The sequence below is a fragment of the Octopus sinensis genome, linkage group LG10, assembly GCF_006345805.1.
Source record: "Octopus sinensis linkage group LG10, ASM634580v1, whole genome shotgun sequence".
NCBI classification, from domain to species: domain Eukaryota; kingdom Metazoa; phylum Mollusca; class Cephalopoda; order Octopoda; family Octopodidae; genus Octopus; species Octopus sinensis.
In genome coordinates this window covers 85,873,049-85,894,805 of record NC_043006.1, presented here as the reverse complement: position 1 = coordinate 85,894,805, position 21,757 = coordinate 85,873,049, and the positions used below count along the sequence as shown (strand labels likewise).

Genomic DNA, 21,757 nt, shown 5'->3' with positions numbered 1-21,757 from the left:
CTGATCCTGCCAAAGTACAGGGGTTGATGTAATCAACTAACCCCACTCCTTTAAAAATTGCTGACCTTATCCCTAAATCAAAAACCAATATTTAAATTAATTAAGACACAAGATATAAAATAAAGATGTTTATCTCTCTGAAAAGACAATCAAAAAGTAAAACTTTTGAATAAGTTTTCATGACACGCTTTATTAAACATACGAGCAAACTAATTTCAGAAATAAGTTTCACCGACCAAATATATCAATTTTATAACCCCCCTTCCGAGCAAGGGCCAATTTATCTTGTACAAATTCTTCAGCATCAAAGTCTATTCCAGTTTGTATTTTAGCTTGAAGTTTCGCTTGAAAAAGCTTTTCTTTTTTCTTTCGACGTTTATGCAACTCCTTGCGCCGTACAAATCGCATTCTTTTACGCAGCTTTTTCAGTCGATGTCTGTTCATTTTTCTACGTCTAATTTTCAATATATTTTTGGCTTGTATTGCCAAAGGGGACTCAATAATCCACTCATTAAGAAAAGATAAAGGGTCTTCCTTGCTGATAATAGTCGGGGAATGAAATGGAAGTTGGAACACGTCTTTATTGGATTTCACAGGACATTCATAAAAAGGAAGTGGTGAAATAAGAGGGTCAATCACTGAACCTGTAGGCAAGGCAGGGCGAAGGTTGTGTCTCGTGAAATTTAAAGAAATTCCTGAGTGAGGTAAAGTAGACAACACTGCATAGCCATTTAATAGGTTGTCTGTTGAATGCTTTGGCATGCTGCTATATGTATGACTGGTGTGTGATACATCATACAATTTCATATGACCAGGTAAACACTTCTTCCATTCACTTTTACTAATGCCTATTAAAATAAAAAAATAAATATGTATGATAAATTAAGACAAAAACAACCTAGTTCTAATAACATGTTGGAGAATTATCTACTGTATGCATTTCAATCAAAATTTTACTAGTTAGAAAAGAATCTGAATTGCAAGATGCCAATTAAAATCATAAAACCTACCTGAAACCATAAGGTTTCTAAAGGCATGGCATATTCTTGTTAAAGCAGGTGTCATGTTAGAAACTCTGTTAGTTTCTGAACCTAAAAAAGATAGAAATATTATAGTAATATACACAAAAGATGTTTATAATATACACATAGTATTGTTGAGTCATTAACACAATAATAATCCTTTCTACTAAAGGCACAAAGACTGAAAACTAGAGGGGGGGTACTTAATTTATCAACCCTGAAAGGATGAAGGGCAAAGTCAACCTTAGCAAAATTTGAACTCAGAACATAAAGACAGACAAAATGCCGCTATTCATTTTACCCAGTGTGCTAACAATTCTTCTAATTCACCACCTTAATAATAATAATGGTACAGATATGGTGGTGTGGTTAAGCACACTTTGGAAAGTGACTGCTACAACAACCATGGGCCAACCAAAGCCACGTGAATAGATTTGATATACTGAAACTGAAAGAAGCTCATCATATATGTGTGTGTGTAAGTATGCATGCTTGTGTCTTCTTGTCTTGACATTGTATGATAATTGCAAATGGATGTTACTATAATAAAAACCGTGTCAGTAATTTTCAACATTCTGCAAGAATGTGTGTGGCCACGGGGAAATATTACCTTGCTTTGAAACCAGCAAGGGTTGGTGACAGGAAAAGCACCCAGCCAAAGAATTTCTGCCTCAAATTCCAGCCAACCCACACAAGCATGGAAAACTGGACATTAAGAGACTGATGATGACTGTTGTCATATAATACCATCTAATATAATAAATGCGAAAACTAATATCTGTGTGTCAGTGTGTCACACTTCGACCCCCTCTCACACTATTCATTGACACTCCTACTATTGCTCATATTGAGGTGAGAGTAATAGTAAGCATAGAGACGGTGAGGGTGGTGGTGAAGACAGAGAGAGATAAAAAGAGAGGAAGAGAAAGAGAGACAAAGAAATTTAGGGAGAGTTGATAATGTTTTTATTAAAAGTGGTAGTGTTGATGGTGGCAGTGGGAGTAATAATAAGAGAGGGAAAGAGTGGGTATGTGGGCAAAAGAGGGACTGACCACTGAACTAATATGTTCAAGTAACATACTGAACATTTAGCCTTTTTGTGATGGTAATGGAGTGATAGTAAAAGTATGAGCTGTAATTGTGATAGAGGCAGTGAGTGTAAGGGATATGAAAGACAGTGGTGATGGAGGGGAAGGCAGCGAAGTCAAAGGTATTGGTGGTGGTATCTGAATGGTGTGTATATGGCAGATGTGGTGGCACTGGTGGTGGTAATACTGTTATCATGCAATTTGCAATAAGTTCCATGTTGACAAAGTATATCATTGCTTTGATGAAAATTGTTCATTGCTTGAAAAATATAGTTGAAGTTTAATAAAATTTAATATGTACTCAATGCATGAAGTGTCATTGTTGGGCCCAAGGCCTAATGAAGAGCCCTCCACAAGAGCTAGCTTAAAAGCTGCCCTATCAAGTGGCTTTTAAGCCAGTATAACCATAAAAATACTTTCTTTTATCTATTGAGATACGGATTTTTTTTTATAGAATTCTAAACGATCCCCTTCTTCTCCAAAGAACCAAAATATGAGAGTCACTGAAAAGCATGCAATGAAAACTGAGCTCTATTTTCAAATAGTACTACAACAAATGATCTCCATCTAAATCTGTGGTTCTCAACCGGGGTCCATATGGCCCTTGGAGGTACACATAAGATTTTGATGTTACAATTTATATGCAATAAATTGGTTATACTTCCAGAGTAGGTGCTGGTGCCACATAAAAAGCACTTGTGCCAGTGCTACATAAAAGCACCCAGTACACTCTGTAAACTGGTTGGCATTAGGAAGGGCATCCAGCAGTAGAAACCATGCCAAAACAGACTGGGAGCCCAAACAGTCCTTCAGCTGTTCAGCTCCTATCAAACCATCCAACCCATGCCAGCATGGAAAAATGGACGTTAAATGATGATGACAAATACACCAACTGTTTTTCATGCAATTCCTAATATTTAATTCTAAAAATATAATAGGATATTTGAAACTTCAAATGGCTATTGTGGTCCATTTGAGTAAAAGAGGAATCAAAGTCACCCAGAAGTGTAACATATAAAAAAAAAAATCAAAATCCTCAATTCTCTATATCTCTCACAAAACTCATTAAGTCATGATCACAAAAGATATAATGATAAATCTGTGAAATGAATATTTGAATTTCAAAAGTTTTTTTTTTAAGACTGCTTGAGATTTTGCTGAGGAAGGATTATATCTAGTGTCCCTCTGAGAACAGAGGAGGAAGTTGAGATAAGCAACATGGAAACCTGTCTTTATAACAAGAGATTTACAGAATGTAATTCTGATGAAGAATGAAAACTTGGGCAATGTAATTCTGAGAACATAATTATTTCCAAGTGTTTGTATCAACAGCCAGGACCAATTAAACAAGTTTATTTTAATGACTTAATTGGAAGGATGTCTGAAACTAGTAAGAGTTACCAAGTTATTCAAAAACCTGATCTGAATGTGTGGCACTAACTCCTCCAAGTCACATCAAACTCCTAGACACACAAACCCTGAAGATCTCATATGTTTTTTTTTTATCTGTAACATGTTTCAGTCACTGGAATGTGGTCATGCTGGGGCACTGCCTTGAAGGGTTTAGCTGAACAAATTGACCCCAGTATTTATTTTTTAATTCTGGTATTCCTTCAACTGTTTTCTTTTGGCAAACTACTGGGCATAAACAAACCAAAACCAGTTGTCAAGAGATGTGAAGGGTCAAACACACACATAAAGAGCTTCAACACAGTGTTCATCTACTAAATTCACTCAAAGGATTGGTTGACCCAGGGCTATAGAAGACACTTCTCCAAGGTGCCATATAGGGGGACTGACCCTAAAATCATATAGTTTCAAAGCAAGCTTCTTAACCACACAGTCATGCCTGCACTTATTTGCAGCTCAAAGACTAGGTTTCTGCAACTCTGATCACTTGCATGTGTCTGCAGCAGTCCTCTTGTTTTCAATAAGACTGTTTTTCTTAATGGGTATATCAATTTTGGCAAACACTAGAATCTTGTGATTATCTCCCTTCCTCACTTGGAGAGGGTTTCATCTGCCACCAATTTTTACTGCGTTACTTTCTCTAGAAGAGAGTTGTTGTTCAAAAAATTATTTATCTTAGCTCATTTTTGTTTTAAAGCAGATTTTGTATAGCCAGATGTCCTTCCTGTTGCCAAATAATGTAATATTTTCCCATGACCAGACAAGTTTTTCCACAGAATATTGGAAATGAATGACATTGCTTATATGACAGACACTTATTTACAACTGTCATGTGACTGATATGACAAGGAGACACAAATGTGCACACATACTCATGAACACACACAAATATATATATATAACACAATTGGCATTTAAAATTTACAACAGCTGTTTTGGTAGAATTTTAGTTATTTAATGCAGTCATAGGTTACACTATAATATATAATCTACCACCATGAGGTAAAATTTTAAACACTGACCCAGACATAGCTAACATTAGCTGGACTAGTGACTTGTGTTGGTTATATCCAGGACAATGTTAAAATCTTACCTGCTTAAAATTTTACCTGATGAGGGTGGATTGTATATTATGACGTAATCTTCTATGATTGCATAAAATAAATGAAATTCTAACAAAACAGCTGTCAGCATTTACTTTTCATACGTACATCACACCAAGAACCTACCAACTGAGTTGGATCTATGGTTAAAATTGGATTTGGTACTACGGTATCCTACTAACACTCCATGTAGCTAAAGTTGTTTATTTCACTCTAAGCTCTGTTATCATACCAAGCCATTTCATAAGAACGCATATCAACTCATAGGATGCCAGAAATGGCTCAGTACAATAACACAGAGCTCACAGTGAAATAATCAACTTTGGATACTAATGTTAGTAGGATATCGCAGATAGACAAGTACCAAATCCAATTTGAACCAAATCTGACTCAGGAGTAGGTCCTTGATGTGGCATAGGCATAAAAAGTAAACACAGACAGTTGTTTCAGTATATATATATATATATATATATATATATATATATATATATATATGTATATATATATATATGTATATATAGATGTATGTATATATAGATGTGTGTATTTTTCCCTTCTTATATATATATATATATATATATATATATATATATATATATATATACATACACACAAACACACATACATATTGTCTAATAGACACAATACATGTTTTTATGTGCTACTAATAGTTATGTAAATTGAGAAATATGTCAAATATATTCATCAGGCACAATGAACAATTTAATTTAGAATGGTTGATTCTCTCAATCTCGATACCTTATGACAAAGGCAAGGAATTCTGTCTTCTCTGTAATTCTGAACTATTTTTCATTATTTTTTCTAAAAATCCTAGTAAACATGGTTATAGAGATTGCATACCGATGTAAACATTGGCAAAAACACACCTTTAGTTCATATAAGTAATCTCTATCATTATAATTTAAACATAAATTTTCTTTTTATATTTAACATTCACTAAAAAAATATATATTTTCCTAGTTTATCAGGTTTTATTTAATATACATATAGTCATATATTTCTTATTTATTTAACTTTTCCTTAATTTATCCCTCCTCTTTCTATAGGCTACTTCTGACGTTATATCATAAAACGTTTTTTCAAACAATATTAATAGCAGTCAGTAAATCACTATACATATCCATCATTTTCTGTTAAAATATCTTATTGACGAGTTTCATTTCTTCACTTCCCTGAAGAGAAGATTACATTGTTTTACACCATTTTATTCCTTTCAAATAATATTAGTGATATCTTCAAAACATGTGTCGGAAGTAACAGTATTTGAATTACACCTGCATTAAACTCCATTTATTTATTTATTTATATATATATATATATATATATATATATATATATATATACACACATATTATCTAATAGACACAATACATGTTTTTATGTGCTACTAATAGTTACATAAATTGAGAAATATGTCAAACATATTCATCAGGCACAAATCACATATCATAATAAACTAGGTTTCAGTAATCTACATGTGACTACAGCAGGCCTCTTGTCTTCAATCAGACTGTGTTTTTCTTTATGGTATATCAAACTTTTGAGTCATGTGATTATCTCCCTTTCTCATTTGGTTTCAGCTGCCACCAATTGACTGCCTTTCATTATATATGGTTTGTGCCTGATGATTATATGTTTGAGGTATTTCTCAACATATGAAACTATTAGTAGCACATAAAAACATGTATTGTGTCTATTAAATAATATTTATCTCCCACCAGATGGAGTATTATTTTTTTGTTGATCTTACCATCACAGAACAGATTATATATACATGGTGTGATGAGTAAATTATATTTTTAATTTCGCACATGCACATTGTTTTGATTTTGTCAACTACACAGTATAGTAGGGTCAGCTGGGCACTGTCTGTGAGAAAAACAGCACCATGATGCAATGATATGCTGTACTACTTCGCATTCACACCAGAAGCTCCAATATGAACATTTCAGAGTGTTTGAGTGTCAATCTGAGAACAATGCAGAGGATTTGAATGAGTCTAATAGTGATTACGAAGGTACAGTAGCTTGGAAAACTCACTTTGATCAGTCAGTCTGATAAGAAAAGAACTCCTTAATTTGTTGGTGAGATCCAGGTCATGATTGACAATGATCCCTCCAAGTCAATCAGATCCATCACTAGGGGCATGGGAGTGTCTGAGTTTCTTATAAGGCAGGTCGGGCATAAAGACATTTGGTATTCCTCATACAAGATGAGAAAGGGCCAATTTTTATCCCAAGCCATCAAGGACAAGAGGAAAGAGTGCACTACGAAGCTTTGGAAATAACTCAAGCATCCCTTCCAAGTGAACATTCTTAGGTTTTTCTTCGATGAGAAAAATTTCTGCCAGGATCAGATGGAGAACACAGAACAACCATTGGCTTGCCATGTCCCCAAAACATGTACCAAGAGTGATAAAAATCAAACGTCCAGTCAACATCATTGTGTTTGAAGCGATCACTCATGATGGTGACATTATGCATTCATTCATCTTCCACATGGCCTCACATTCAACACAGAAGCCTACATCAAGTGTCTGGAGGAGGTAGTGTTGTCCTGGGTCAAGAGGGTGGCTACTGGAAGACCTTATGTCTGGCAACAGGACTCTGCATCATGCTACATAAGCCACAGTTATGGCTGTCAGACAATTTCTGTGACCACATCACCTCTAACTCCCCAGACTGCAACTCCCTTGATTATTGTGTGGGGTGCAGTTGGGCGAGAGACCAACAAAATTCTTTGTAACACCAAAGATGAACTGAAGGCAAGAATTATGGCAGCATTCACCAACTTAAACAAGGAGACTGCCCAGAAGAGTTGAAAGAGATTCTGAAGTCGTCTGGAGGCCATGGTTGAAACCAATGGTGATTTTATTGAATAAATTTACTCTTTAGTATTTCAAGATATTTTTATGTAATTTTGGTAAATATGTTAAAATGAGATGTCAGTGTTTTCATTTTTGCATAATTTAGATGACAATTTATTCACCGCACCCTGTATATATCATTGTTTAACCTCCGCCTTCCATGCTGGCATGGATGGGATATATACTGACACACATACAATAGCTTTTGTCAGTTTCCATCTGCAAATCCACTCACAGGGCTTTGGTTCACCAAAGGAAATACCAGAAAACACTTGCTCAAGGTACAAATGTCTTAATCAAATATCTAAGCCTAAGCAAACTTTTCACAATTTTATCACAGAAAAAAAGAAAAACAAAAAGTTCATTAGTACTGAACCATGTAGCCCATTAAGAGTTATTAGTCCATGTTAATTAATTTCATTTGACACCAAAATCCAGTAAATATACAAAGCAGGGGTGGGGAACCATTTTCAGTACAAGGGACAAATTAAAAGCATCTAAGAATCTGTGGTCAAACCCAGGTTTGGGAATTCCAGGATTTTGAGGAGTGTGGAGCAACCGCTTAGTCACTATTGTTCCCAGGTATACTCTGACCTGGAGTAACAGCACCTGTCAGGGACCCAGCCTTGGGTTAAAGAGCATGCAACTATCCAAGCCAGGGTTATATTGAAACCATGGGATGCAGCATGATGGATATGAACTATTTCAGCAAATGAACTTATTGAATCTATGACAAATATCACAAGCTGCTAAGGGAGGAGTGGCTGTATGGTAAGTAGCTTGCTTACGAACCACACAGGTCCGGGTTCAGTCCCACTGCGTGGCACCTTGGGCAAGTGTCTTTTACTATAGTCCTGGGCCGACCAAAGCTTTGTGAGTGGATTTGGTAGACGGAAACTGAAATAAGCCCGTCGTATATATGTATGTGTGTATATATATATGTGTGTGTGTGTGTGTGTGTCTGTCAACGTCGCTGGACAATTGATGCTGGTGTGTTTACGTCCCTGTAACTTAGCAGTTCGGCAAAAGTGACCGATAGAATAAGTACTAGGCTTACAAAGAATAAGTCTTGGGGTCGATTTGCTCGACTAAAGGCGCTGCTCCTGCATGGCCACAGTCAAATGACTGAAATAAGTAAAAGAGACAACAAATTGTCAATGGTCGGGATCAAACAATTCTGTTAGCAAAACTACTACAACCATCTGTAGTCCCAGGATGCACAGATGTGATAATTCACCAAGTAAAAGAAGACCGATGAGACTAAAAACCAAGCCAGATGTTCATGCAGCATCACTCAATCAGGACATCTGGTATGTAAGAGTTGCACTCTCTGGACAAGTTACCCAACAGAATGATGAACTATCTGTATAGAGAGTCACAGATGTAGAGAAAAATAACGAAATGAATTTCTTCCACATTAAATTCCGATTATTGTCTGAGGTAAACTTTGCTTAAGCAAACAATGATGAAGGGAGTTTGCAACCATTCGTCTTTTTATTATCCAATGTGACTTTGCATTTTTTTTTCAAGAGGGTATGTGATTTGGCTACTTTTTCTAGCAGGACCCTCTCGATGACATGAGAGATGAAGGTCACTATAAGGTACTTTATTAATGTGTGTTTGGTTTAGTGAACTGTCCAAACTATCAGTCAAGAAATTGGTGTTTAAAATTCGGAATCCACAGAAGAGTATGACCAAGTAATGAGTTAGTGATATAAATTAGAGGAATACCCGTGTGAACATAAGTATCTCGTAGTTGTGAACATCCAATACGAAAAATATTCTAAACAAACTACATTTTTAAAAAAAACTATATAAAATTATAAAACCTGACATTAAACATTGAAAATCTTTTGGATTTCAATGAATAAAAATTTATATTTCACAACATACTTGGTAAACTGTTATGAAGTTAAAATGTCACAGCGATAAAAACGAGTTGTTAAGATAAATAAAAGAGTGTTTATGATGAAGATGTGACTAGCATTAATGGTCATGCCGCCCACAAACAGTTGTTGCACAACAACGTGCGACTTACCTCGCTAGGGTTTCACCTTCACAACGCCATCACGGTGTCACTTTCAATGGGTTTATGTAAAACTAAACTCGGAACACCAATGAAACGCGGAACAGTAAAACAAGGAATAGAAAAAGAAGACAATTTTCTAAGGCGAAACGAAATGTAACTGTGAGATTTCTGTTATTTATAAGAAACTTTAAGTTGGCAAGCAGGCAGAATCGTTAGCATTTCGTCTGTCTTTACGTTTCGAGTTCAAAATCTGCCGAGGTTGACTTTGCCTTTCATCCTCCCGGGATCGAAAAAAAATAAATACCAGTTTAAATACTGGCTTGATGTAATCAATGATCCTTCCTCCAAATTTCAGGCCTTAAGCCTATTATAGAAAGGATTATTTATAAGAAACTTTTCTGGCACGGTAGCGATTCTGCCAGCTTGCCTTATAATAACTAATAATAACATATCCGGGTGCATAGGATAAAATGATTCTTTGGATATTAAATATATAAGATTATGTATAAAAATCAGAAAAAAGAAGTTTTAATTGTTATCTGTAATTATAACCATGAGTATAGACCTTTGTATTAAATAGATCATTACGTGAAACTTAGAAAAACTTATGCGGATTTTCGGAAATAGCTGTCACGAATAAAATGGAATTTCCTTGGTGGGGGTTTGGGATTTTTCGACAATTAACAATGTCCCACAATTCATAAACACTTGTAAATCGCTTAACTTTTTTTTTTTTTTGTTCAAAATCCATTAGTTTCAAATGTCACCACACCTCGTCGTCGTATCTTCAGAATAGCTATCACTATTAACATTATTTTTGTCTTTTTTTTTTTCGTGATTTTATAAAAATTTGGCATTCTGAAACACTTGTAATTCGCATTTTTATTTTTTTTAATTTAACCCCCACCCAGCTATTTGTCATACATTTCATAACTAAAATGTTTTTGTTTTGTTTTTTTAGATTAATTGAAAAAAAAAACCTTGGCGATCTTTCGTCTCTAGTAGACCTTTCCGTCGATTTCCATACATAGATATATACACACACACATACATGCATACATACATATACACATACACCGAGTAAAAAATTTCAGTTATCTCTCTTTCACACATTACTCTGTCTCTTCACACACACACACGTACATCAATGCTCCCATGCACGGTAACTTCAAAAGAATCGCTTCATACAATCGCTTTCTCTTAGTGTCTTTCGCTCTCATTACTTCAAAAGTTCCCGCAAGCCCATATGTAAAAAAAAAAATTTTTTTACGGAAATCGACGGAAAGGTCTACTAGAGACGAAAGATCGCCAAAACCTTAATTAAATAGTCTTATTTATTTATTATTCCAGAGTAGAATTTCGGACAAAATTACTTTTTTCCGGCTCTTCTTACGCTTATATTAGAAGCATTGCGAGGTGGCAAAATCGTTAGAACACCAGATATACTCAACGATATTTGTTTCGTCTTTTCCACATTCAGAATTCAAATCATACAAAAGTCAACTTTGCTTTTCATCCCACAGGAAAAAATAAGTACGAGTTAAGTACTGAGGATCAATATTATCGACTAAACACCTCTACTCGAAACTGCTGGTCTGGTGACTAAATTAGAAAGCATTTATTTTAATGAATTTTCCAAAACAGGAAGTGGTTTTGAAGGAATGCAAGCACCACTTAATACAATTTACAATAAATAGGACAAAGGAGACGAGGAGTAGGTTGGAGCAAAATTCAATTGTTTTCTTGTTATAAAACACGATAAAATTATAACAATGGAACTAAATTAATTTCTTTTTAATGATTACTTTCGCTTCTCAGTTTGAGAAGAGCATCCTGATTTAAAAATAAGATAACTTCTAAAACAAGCCAACGAACAAGTTCCGCTAGGAATAGCAGCCAAATTTTCCCTCGTCATAACTGAGCATTTAAAATACAAGAAGTAACATTAACTAATGTAGTCCTAGATATACTAGTACAGTACAGCAATCACTGGCAAGCGCATGGGGTTTGATGACTTGTATGATGCTTTCGATAATTGCTTTAATAAGTAGGAGTAAACATCGTCTTGGTCCTCTCTCTCTGGACCAAACGGAGCATCCAGAATGTGACAGACAGATACTTACTCCTCTTCTTGAGCTGAGTAAAGTGGAGCACTATGAAATTAAGTGTGCTGCTTTGTCCAGGAATTGAACCAACCTTTATGATCATGACCCAACATTCTAACCTCTGGGCTATATACTTTCACTACGCTAAATATAAAAAAAAGAAACCGAATGGTCACAAATGGATGTTCTTTAATAACAGATCTACTCGACAAGGATTGACCTACAATAACCAATATATACAGCAAACCAATGTAATAGAAGACGTGCAAAGCTAGAGTAAAGATAGTGCAGTATTTAGTTACGTCCCCTTGGTTCTCAATACAAAAGTACTGGATCTAAAAAATGAGACTTGAAATTTCGGAAAAAATTGTGATGTGTGTCAGTATGTTGTGTGTATGCTCACTATTTTACTTTTCAATCAAATTCCGATACAATCGTAGTTTACACACTCGGAAAAGTATTTGTACAAAATTTCATTAAAAATTACTCATTTTTCTGAAAGTTATGAGTAAAGGAAACCGTTTTGTGTGAATTTTCCGAAACTCCTCACCAGAGCCTCAGAAAAAGTTTTTCAGCATATATTTCGATATAATGACAATCTACATCATCAGAAATATATTTGTAGAAAATTTCATCAAAAAAATATCCATTTTCTGAAAGTTATGAGGAAACAAAGTCATGGGGTACACATCTGTAGGGATGCCCAAAAATATATACATATATCAACATCATTTTACCATTCACTTTTCTATATTTGCATGAGTTAAACGGAATTTTGAAGCAGATTTGCTATGGCTAGATATCCTTCCTGTCACTGACTCTCACCTGCTTCCAAGTAAGGTGATAATTTTGCCATAAGCAGACATGTTTTTCACAGACTACAAACGAATGACATTGACACTTATAATTATCATGTAATGTTAGGACAAGGATACGCACACGTTTTATATATATAGGCACAGGAGTGGCTGTGTGGTAAGTAGCTTGCTTACCAACCACATGGCTCCGGGTTCAGTCCCACTGCGTGGCATCTTGGGCAAGTGTCTTCCACTATAGCCTTGGGCCAACCAAAGCCTTGTGAGCGGATTTGGTAGACGGAAATTCAAAGAAGCCCGTCATATATATGTATATATATATGTATGTGTGTGTGTCTGTCCCCCTAGCATTGCTTGACAAACGATGCTGGTGTGTTTATGTCCCCGTAACTTAGCGGTTCAGCTAAGAGACCGATAGAATAAGTACTGAGCTTACAAAGAATAAGTCCCTAAAGGCGGTGCTCCAGCATGGCTGCAGTCAAATGACTGAAACAAATAAAAGAGAAAAAGATATATACAGGGAGACCAAAAAGTAGGTTTACTGTTATCACGTAGGCACTTTAAATTTCTTTCTATCTTACAAACTGAAAAGGAAGCTTGACAAAATTAACTTAATTAGCATAGAATAATGGTTTCATATTTTTTTATAATTAAGATCTAAACTGTTAATGTGAAAGAGATAGTTGAATATATATATTATTCAAAACAGCTTGATTTGGATTCCATGCTACTTCGAGTTTTGAAAGCTCTTGGCTGTAATGGAGCCTTTCTCATCAGGCTGGTAATAATCCGTCAGAGATTATTACCAGCCTGATGAGAAAGGCTCCGTTTGGGCCCTCACAACTTGAAGTAGCATGGAATCTGATAATGAACTTCTTTCACTTTCCAACTACCAAAACCACTCAAAGGCATTGGTCAGCCTGGGCTATAGTAAAAGATACTTACCTAGGGTGCCATACTGTGGGACTGAACCTACATCAATGTTGTTGAGAAGCAATCTACTTAACCACACAGCCATACCATGACAATGTAACTCACATAAAACACATAATTAACCTTTGCACCACCTCTGTTTGCTAAATCTAATCTCCACACAAGGCAATAATCAACTCGAGACTATGGAAACCATAGGTCAAAGGTGCCATGCATTGGGAATGTGACTGGAACCACACAGTTGAAAAATTAAACTTTTTAACCACATATTCATACCTCCAACTCAAATAACAACAGCAACTTGATAGTGAAGATGTGATGGGGTGGGGTACACTCAGATTATAGTAAGAATTATATAAGTAATACCAAGGATGGGTAAGTTCATAAGAGTGTGAAGGGAAAACGGAAGGGAAGGAAAGTGTGAGTGGACAGAAATAGAGGGAGAGAATATTAGTGGGGTATATGAGAAAAAGATTTGACTGGAACACATTGTGTGCTGATTGGTTTGCGAGGGTGCAAAGGGAGACTGATGGGAGGAGATTACAGCAAGTGGTGAACCTAGGTGAAGGGATAGGGTAGGTGTCAGGCAGATGGGTTGTTGGAGGAGAGGTTTGATAAGGACAGACTGTGTGCAGGGAATGGACATAAATGAAATGCCTTTACAGTTTTGATTTTACCTAGTTAGACAGGTTCATTCAAGCACAGTAAATTGCCAATCATCTCAAGCAAGAAAGTAGACAAATTACTTATTCTTTTAGGGAAATGGCCCTGCATGCTATGTAGAAAAGGTGAAGGTAGAAATTCCATATGGTGTACCCAGTACAAGCTATGGACACTTAAAAGGAGCAGTGGAATCACCGGAACGTTAGCAGAGAAAGCAGTCTTTGTGGGTGACAGATGCACAGGAACAATTAACACTAACACAAGAAACTAATATTTTCAAATGCCCAGGGGTTTCTTAGAGATAGTAGATAGTTTCTGTTACCAAGGTGATGAAATCAGCAGTGGCGGAGGATGCTCTGAAAGCATAGTTACTAGAATTAGAACCAGCTGGGCAAAGTTCCGAGAGCCTTTACATTTGTTGGTAACAAATGGTCTCTGCATTAGACAGAAAGACAGATTGTAGGATGCTTGTGTACTAACAGCTATGTTACATAGTGAAATGTCGACTGTGAATGTAGATAACACATGGAGGTGTGAAAGAAATGAACCCAACAATATGCATTGGATGTGCAATGTATGACAATATGTTGAGAGAAAAATTGTGTATAAGAGGCATCAGATGTAGTGTGCAAGAGAAAAGACTGTGCTAGTATAGCCATTTGATGCATATGTAAAGAGACAGGTGCATAAAAAAATTCCAATTTTCCTGTGGAAGAGGAAAACCCAGATGTGGGATGAAGTGGTGAAAAATTATCTTCAGATGTTGAGCCTCGCAGAAGAGATGACTAAGGACCAAAATAGACATATATGCATGCATATACATACATACAATTCTTTTATTTGTTTCAATCATGATTGTGGTCATGCTGGAGCACCACCTTGAAGGGTTTTAGTCAAACAAATCAACCCCAGGACTTATTTGTTAAGCCTAGTACTTATTCTATCGATATCTTTTGCCAAACTGCTAAGTCACAGGGGTGTAAACATACCAACACCAGTTGTCAAGCAGTGATGGTGGGGGGCACAAACACATATATATATATTTGACAGGCCTCTTTCAGTTTCCATCTATCAAATCCACTCACAAGGCTTTGGTTGGCCCATGACTATAGCAGAAGACACTTGGCCAAGGAGCCATGCAGTGGGATTGAACCCAGAACCTTCTGGTTGGGAAGCAAGCTTCTTACCACACAATCACATGCCTATTACAATATGTAATATAATGATACAAACAACAAAATCTCTTAACTAACATCTTTTCAGCAATTTGTTTACAACTAATTCATCTAAAAATAATGGTCATAGTATCTCTAGATAGATGTTGCTGAGTGAGGCTGATTAATACGAAGTTCATCTCAAACATCTGTGAGCCAGCCGATAAGGATTATAGTGGATTCAAGAATAACAAGCATTTAATATGAGGATAAGAAGAATCAAATGGATTTGACACGAATAGTACAACTGGTTCAGAAGACGAGAAATTATTGTAATATCAGCCATAGAGAGAGAATTCCAGGGGTGAAATAATGGTTGTAGTATGTTTATGAATAAAGCCTTTGTTATTTAGACATTGGGTGGGGGACAGCTTTATCATCCTGGATAATGTAGATTAACACTCAGGCCAAAAGGATCTAGCTGTGAATCACAACATGTCATCACAGCACCTCTTCAAACATACTTATGATTGAAGGCATTCTAGCTGTGACCACTTTACTCTTTGTAGCAGAACCTAGGATTACCATATCCAGTGTACTCTTTATTTAAGAGTGCAGAATGTAACTGGAATGAGCTTTGGCTGCTGTAACAGGCAAACCAATCATGGTTCTATCATTGTCTCACAAATCAGTAATTGTTCTGTATGTTGGCAAAATATGGAAGTTGTGAGTTGTTTTACAGTTTGCCTATTGTTTCACTTCTTTTATTTATTTATTTTTATATGAAGGTGCAATCACAGGTGTGTAGTTAAGAACTTGTTTCCCAAACACATGGTTTTAGGTTCAGCTACACTGCATGACATCTTGGACAAGTGTCTTTTACCACAGATCTGAGCCTGTAGTTGATATGTGTGTTTAAGTTTGTTTCTCCATGTCTTGGTATTGCACGATAGTTGTAAACAAGGGTCACTGTTATAAAAGTGGTGTACTCCATTTCCTGTCTTTGGTGGGAACATGTCTGGCCATGGGAAAATATTACCTTTCTAGGAAACAAGTGAGGGTTGTAGAAAATTTGCTTCGGTGAACTCTATTCAACCCATGCAAGCATTGAAAAGTGGACATCAAATTGATGATGATAAGGAGATGACAAAGGGCTAAGATACTGTGTTAGATAAAACTACTCCAACCTTCTTCACCACATTTCACTTTTCGTGAGGAAACGAAGACCCGAAGATGGATACATCCAGAGATGTAGTATGCCTTTGTAAAGAAACACATTTTTCCTAGGCAAGATTTTACTTTGGAGAAAAGTATTTGTTCTCGATGGTAATGTCTTTCAATAAACTGCTTGTGAAAAATCATCGATCTCTTTACATTCTATAGATTAGTACCGTTTTAAGGCATGAGCACAACTGGATAGTTGCTGGGCAGGGACATGGATCTAAGAACCCATTGCTAATCTACGTATGCTGCAACATTCATGTAGGTTGTACATGCAGGGATCCAATATATTGCTTTGCATGGGATTTACAATACTGTTAACAAGGCCCGGCTTAGTGTAGGTGGGAGAGGCAAAACGGAAAAGCGCTGGAATTATTTGTAGAAGAAGGGTCAAATGAGATGAAACAAATAAAATGAGATTAGTTCTCAGAATGAGAATGGACATAACAAAATACTGCAATATAATTAATCTGGTGTCTCATCGATTCAATCGTAATTTCTTGACAAAATGAACATGCAATTCATACGACCAAATAACATAAGACATAAATGTTGTCCAAATCGAATCAAAATCATTTTGAATGTACTGATCGCCTATTGTCTTAAATTCATTACATTCTCGCATTATCTTTGCAATTAACAAGAAAAATGCACACGAACTTTAGCATGTGGGATCACACACACATAAACAAGATGACTCAACATTTATGAAAACGGTAAAACTATCCAAACATTTCATATCAAATAAAATGCATACGTACCAGAGATTTCATTTACTTTATGAGCAACCATAATGAACGATTTTTTCTCACATTTTCATCCCGATTTTTTTTTGTTCCTTTATTCAGATATAGTATTATTTCAATTAATTTTAAATGAAATATCCTTCTGGCACAGGATTATTCTAAATTGTAAACGAACACTAACAATATAAGGAACTAAATATTTTATTAATGTCTACATAGTTTATTTAAAAACCTATAGTTCTTCTGTTGCTCATTCTTGGACAATATCCTAAAGATATAAAGTGTTTTATATGTGTTCTTTAATTTGTTATTTGAAATAAAAACGGAACATAGAGAAATATTGAATTGAAACCAGTAAATCTGTAGCTTCTGGTGGTTGCTTCCCTTGAATATTTAATCAACTTTCAATACGAAACTTCTAGGTTATTGGTAGGTTTTTAGGCTGTCGGTTACGAAAAATAAATATTATAGAAGCTCCTGTAAGTTAATCATTTAAAATAAATCAAATGATTTTATTATGCATTTATAAATAATGTTTTGCGAACTACCTCAGAGAGAATGAGAAATATATAAAAATATGAATTACTTGAAATAACGAAACGAAACAAAAAATATTGTTTATTCGGTTTTCATTATTTTTTTCATTTTCCTTAGGATGGGAATACTTTCATTTTAAAAACACTTATGGAAATGGCTAACATAAAACAACAAAATAAACAGAAATAAAAAAAGCTCTAATGCAGAAATTGCGAATTGTCAACCGTTTTGATTGATGCAATAATTTCAGAAGTTAAAAAAGGTGGAAACTTTTCGAAATTTCTGCTGACTCTTATATACGATTACATCTTATAATTAATGAGGTTTTTCAACGTTGCATTTAATAAAAGTGAAAGATTGGCTAAAATACTTATAAATTAACTGAATTTTTTCTTAATTCATAAAACGTGTATTTTTAAAATCAAAAGATTTATCTCCTTAAAGTAAATTGTTTTCTTTAAATAGTGAACAGTTTGTTTTCGTTTCGGTATTTCGATTAAACCATGTTCTTATACAAATCTCATTTTGTCGGAGTTAATTACGGCACAACTCTTTTACTTAATTTTTATAGTCAGCATTAAAAAAACTCATTTTTACAAATACCTATTATTATTTTAGAACTGGAGCAGGTGTTTCATTTTTATCTTTCCAGTTTTTAACTATTATCCCGAAGACTAGCTGTACGATTAATAGCCAGCAATAACAGTTAATTTTTTATTTAACCTAACACAAATGAATTAACAGTTTTGTGACTTGGGTCGCCGATATAATTAGAAATTAGTTTATATCGAAAGCTCAATTTTGATGGTATTAAACAAGGGCATAGGAAATCGGAAGTGTTTCCTTTCACAAGGTTAATGTCGTTAGTAAGTGTTACGAAATGTCAAAAATGGCACCAGTGAATAGTAGGGGTCAGGAAAGACTATATCAGCGATTTCCAAATGCTAATGTACTGGGATTCTTTTTTTAACCCTTTTTACCTTTGTTTCAATTAATTTTGAAAATAGTAAAGAATTTAGTAAAATTTTGATAAAATGTTCTAATTAAGATCACTTTAAAACGGAATTTGTTTTGTAGAAATTGAGCCATAGCAATCTCTACTATGCTTGCATGGATTAGATGGACTTTGTTGAAGTAGAATTTCTATAGTTAGATGCACTTGCTGTCAACAACCTTCACCTGTTTTCAAGCAAAGTTATATTTCCCCACATCCAGATATGGTTTACCATAAAAGATTAGAAACAAACAATGTTGCTCGTATTGTGGTGATGCTTATTTACATCCATCATGTGATGTTAAAACAAGGATATACAGAAAAACACACCCATCCATATACATTTGCAACAGACTTCTTTCAATCTCTGTCTACTAGATCCACTTCCAAAGCTTTGATCAGGCCAGAGAATATTTGCCCAAAGTACCACACATGAGGTTGGACCTGAGACCACATGGTTGGAATGCAAGCTTCTTAATCATACCTGTCAGGTTTTCATAATTTTAAGTTTGCTCACACACACCAATCTTTACATACATGCACCTGTACACCCCAGTTCAGCTGGGTCACTGTTATTTCTCCTTCCAGCGGCCTCTTTCTTCCAGTCATCTCAATATGTGGTACTATTAATCCTGACACAATTTTTTCTCACCCAGTTGATTTTTTTCCTTTCTTCCCCTTCTGTCAAAGAGCATAGGTTCAAAGTGTCAAAGACTTTTCCGTTTTTCCTGAGCATCAAACTAATACACCTTCTTGTTGTTCTCTTACCTGTCTCTTTTTTTGTTTTCTGTAAATTTGAACCATATATATATACCCCACTCTGCAGGGTGGCTGGTGTTAGGAAGGGCATTCAGCCATAAAGACCATGCCAAAACAGGCACAGAAACCTGTTGTAGTCTTCTGCCTGGTCGGCTCCTGTCAAATCATCCAACCCATGCCAGCATAGAAGGTGGACATTAAATGTTGCTGCTGCTGCTGATGATGATGATGAGAATGATATATGATGGTAATGACACAGGGGTTTGCTGGAAAGTTCCTGGCTTTGGATAAAAGAAAATACTGGAGGATCAGTTAATTATGATTTTGTTCAACATATTTCCCTCTCAGATCCACACTCTTATTACAGCAGTCCTTCAGTTTTTCTAAGATCTGTAAAAGAACTTGGAAGATTTGGCCTCCAACCAGACCTTTTGCAATACTCTTAAAGCCAGGAACTTTTCAAAGTGCCAATGCACAAAACTCTCAGACCTTGAGTCATTTTGTTACTTCTGCTAAATATTAATAAAGATATACAGAGTCATAGTCTGGGTTCTGTTTCTCCTGTTTGCATCAACATACATCTGTGTGGTAAGTAGCTTGTTAACCAACCACATGGTTCCAGGTTCAGTCCCACTGCATGGCATCTTGGGCAAGTGTCTTCTGCTATAGCCCCGGGCCGACCAATGCCTTGTGAGTGGATTTGGTAGACGGAAACTGAAAGAAGCCTGTCGTATATATGTATATATATGTATGTATGTGTTTGTGCCCCCCTAGCATTGCTTGACAACTGATGCTGGTGTGTTTACGTCCCCGTCACTTAGCGGTTTGGCAAAAGAGACTGATAGAATAAGTACTGGGCTTACAAAGAATAAGTCCCGGGGTCGATTTGCTCGACTAAAGTTGGTGCTCCAGCATGGCCACAGTCAAAATGACTGAAACAAGTAAAAGAGTAAAGAGTAATATATATAAATAAAAAGGGCAAGCAACAGGCTGCTTAGCCACATAACGAAAAATTTGAAATAGCAGTCAAAGACTGCTTCTTTCTATTTTCTACAAATATAACTCCACATATAACATATACATGTAACTCACATATGTAAAACAGGATGAAAGATAACGAAAACAAAGTCTTCGGTTTGTTACAGATGCGTTTCTGGGTCAGAATTATAAACAAATCCATTCCCTTCTTCAGCGTAACATTCCTTTAGATAGATTTACAAATCTTAACTTACATACCTCTTGCTTTCTGACCTTGTGCCATCGGAGATAGCATGAGACAATTAACACGGGCTAAATCCATATAGACAAATGAATTCGTATTTTCCCTCCAAAATTTTACTTATATATATATAAAACCTTTTAAAAAGGTTCCTACCGATAATGGTTATATTTCCATACGGAAAAAATTGTTGATTTTGAAATTAATAATTATTTACCCTTATATTATAAATACATACATACATACATATATATATATATATATATATATATATATATATATATATATATATATATTGTTATATTTCGGAATGGTCATTTTGCCAGTTTAGCCAATAAAACACATGCACTATATATTTGGTGTTATTTTGCTTCAGTGATATTTATTTTTTACATTAATCTTAATCTTATTTCGGCCAAAGTTCTTTCATCACACTCCTGTGACCCACACACACACTAAATAAACATAGACGCACATAGAGATATAAGCATGCGCAAATGAAGACATACAATAGAAATTCAAAATGGCTGACGGTTAGTAAGGAGAGACACAAATAAGTGAGAAGAAAACAAAGGACCACTGATGTGGTCACAGGAGTGTGACGAAAGAACTTTGGCCAAAATAAGATTAAGATTAATGTAAAAAATAAATATCACTGAAGCAAAATAACACCAAATATATAGTGCGTGTGTTTTTATTGGCTAAACTGGCAATATGACCATTCCGAAATATAACAATATCTGTTTCAACACACGACTTCACATAAAAAATCTTGCACAACAAATATTTAAACGTATATATATATATATATATATATATTACACACATACACACACACATTTTTACTGTCTCATATTACTTTTTAATCCACATCTGCTTCCTCTGTCTGCTGTTCTAACTGATATTCATGATTGACCATGCCTCAATCCATGCCCACTCCTCACTGCACTCCCCTCAATCTCCTTCTCTATCCATCTGCAACTCTCCCTCCCTGTCCATACATCTCTTACGTTCAACTTTCTGTAACTTGAGGATATGCCCTCACACACCTTCACCACCATCTCCTTTCTTT

At 35.5% G+C, this 21,757-nt stretch overlaps 1 protein-coding gene across 2 annotated transcripts; it reads right to left on the bottom strand.

Annotated features, from left to right (window-relative positions):
* Positions 1-170: 170 nt before the first annotated feature.
* On the bottom strand, positions 171-17,637 carry LOC115216785 (aurora kinase A-interacting protein). 2 transcript variants are annotated; one of them, XM_029786356.2, is made up of 3 exons: positions 17,192-17,637; positions 1,011-1,091; positions 171-848 (listed from the first exon to the last, which is right to left on the bottom strand). In XM_029786356.2, the coding sequence occupies exons 1-3, from the start codon at positions 17,220-17,222 to the stop codon at positions 229-231; spliced, it is 732 nt and encodes a 243-aa protein (XP_029642216.1). In that variant the 5' UTR covers positions 17,223-17,637; the 3' UTR covers positions 171-228. The 2 variants fall into 2 exon arrangements, with proteins under 2 accessions (XP_029642216.1, XP_029642217.1); XM_029786357.2 differs by lacking the exon at positions 17,192-17,637 and adding an exon at positions 9,549-9,702.
* Positions 17,638-21,757: the final 4,120 nt, after the last annotated feature.

Coding starts and splice junctions, on each gene's coding strand:
- LOC115216785 (XM_029786356.2), bottom strand. CDS start 17,222: ATGGTTGCTCATAAAGTAAATGAAATCTCTG. Junction 1,092..17,191: donor TAAAGTAAATGAAATCTCTG/GTACGTATGCAT, acceptor TATCTTTTTTAG/GTTCAGAAACTAACAGAGTT. Junction 849..1,010: donor TAGAAACCTTATGGTTTCAG/GTAGGTTTTATG, acceptor TTATTTTAATAG/GCATTAGTAAAAGTGAATGG.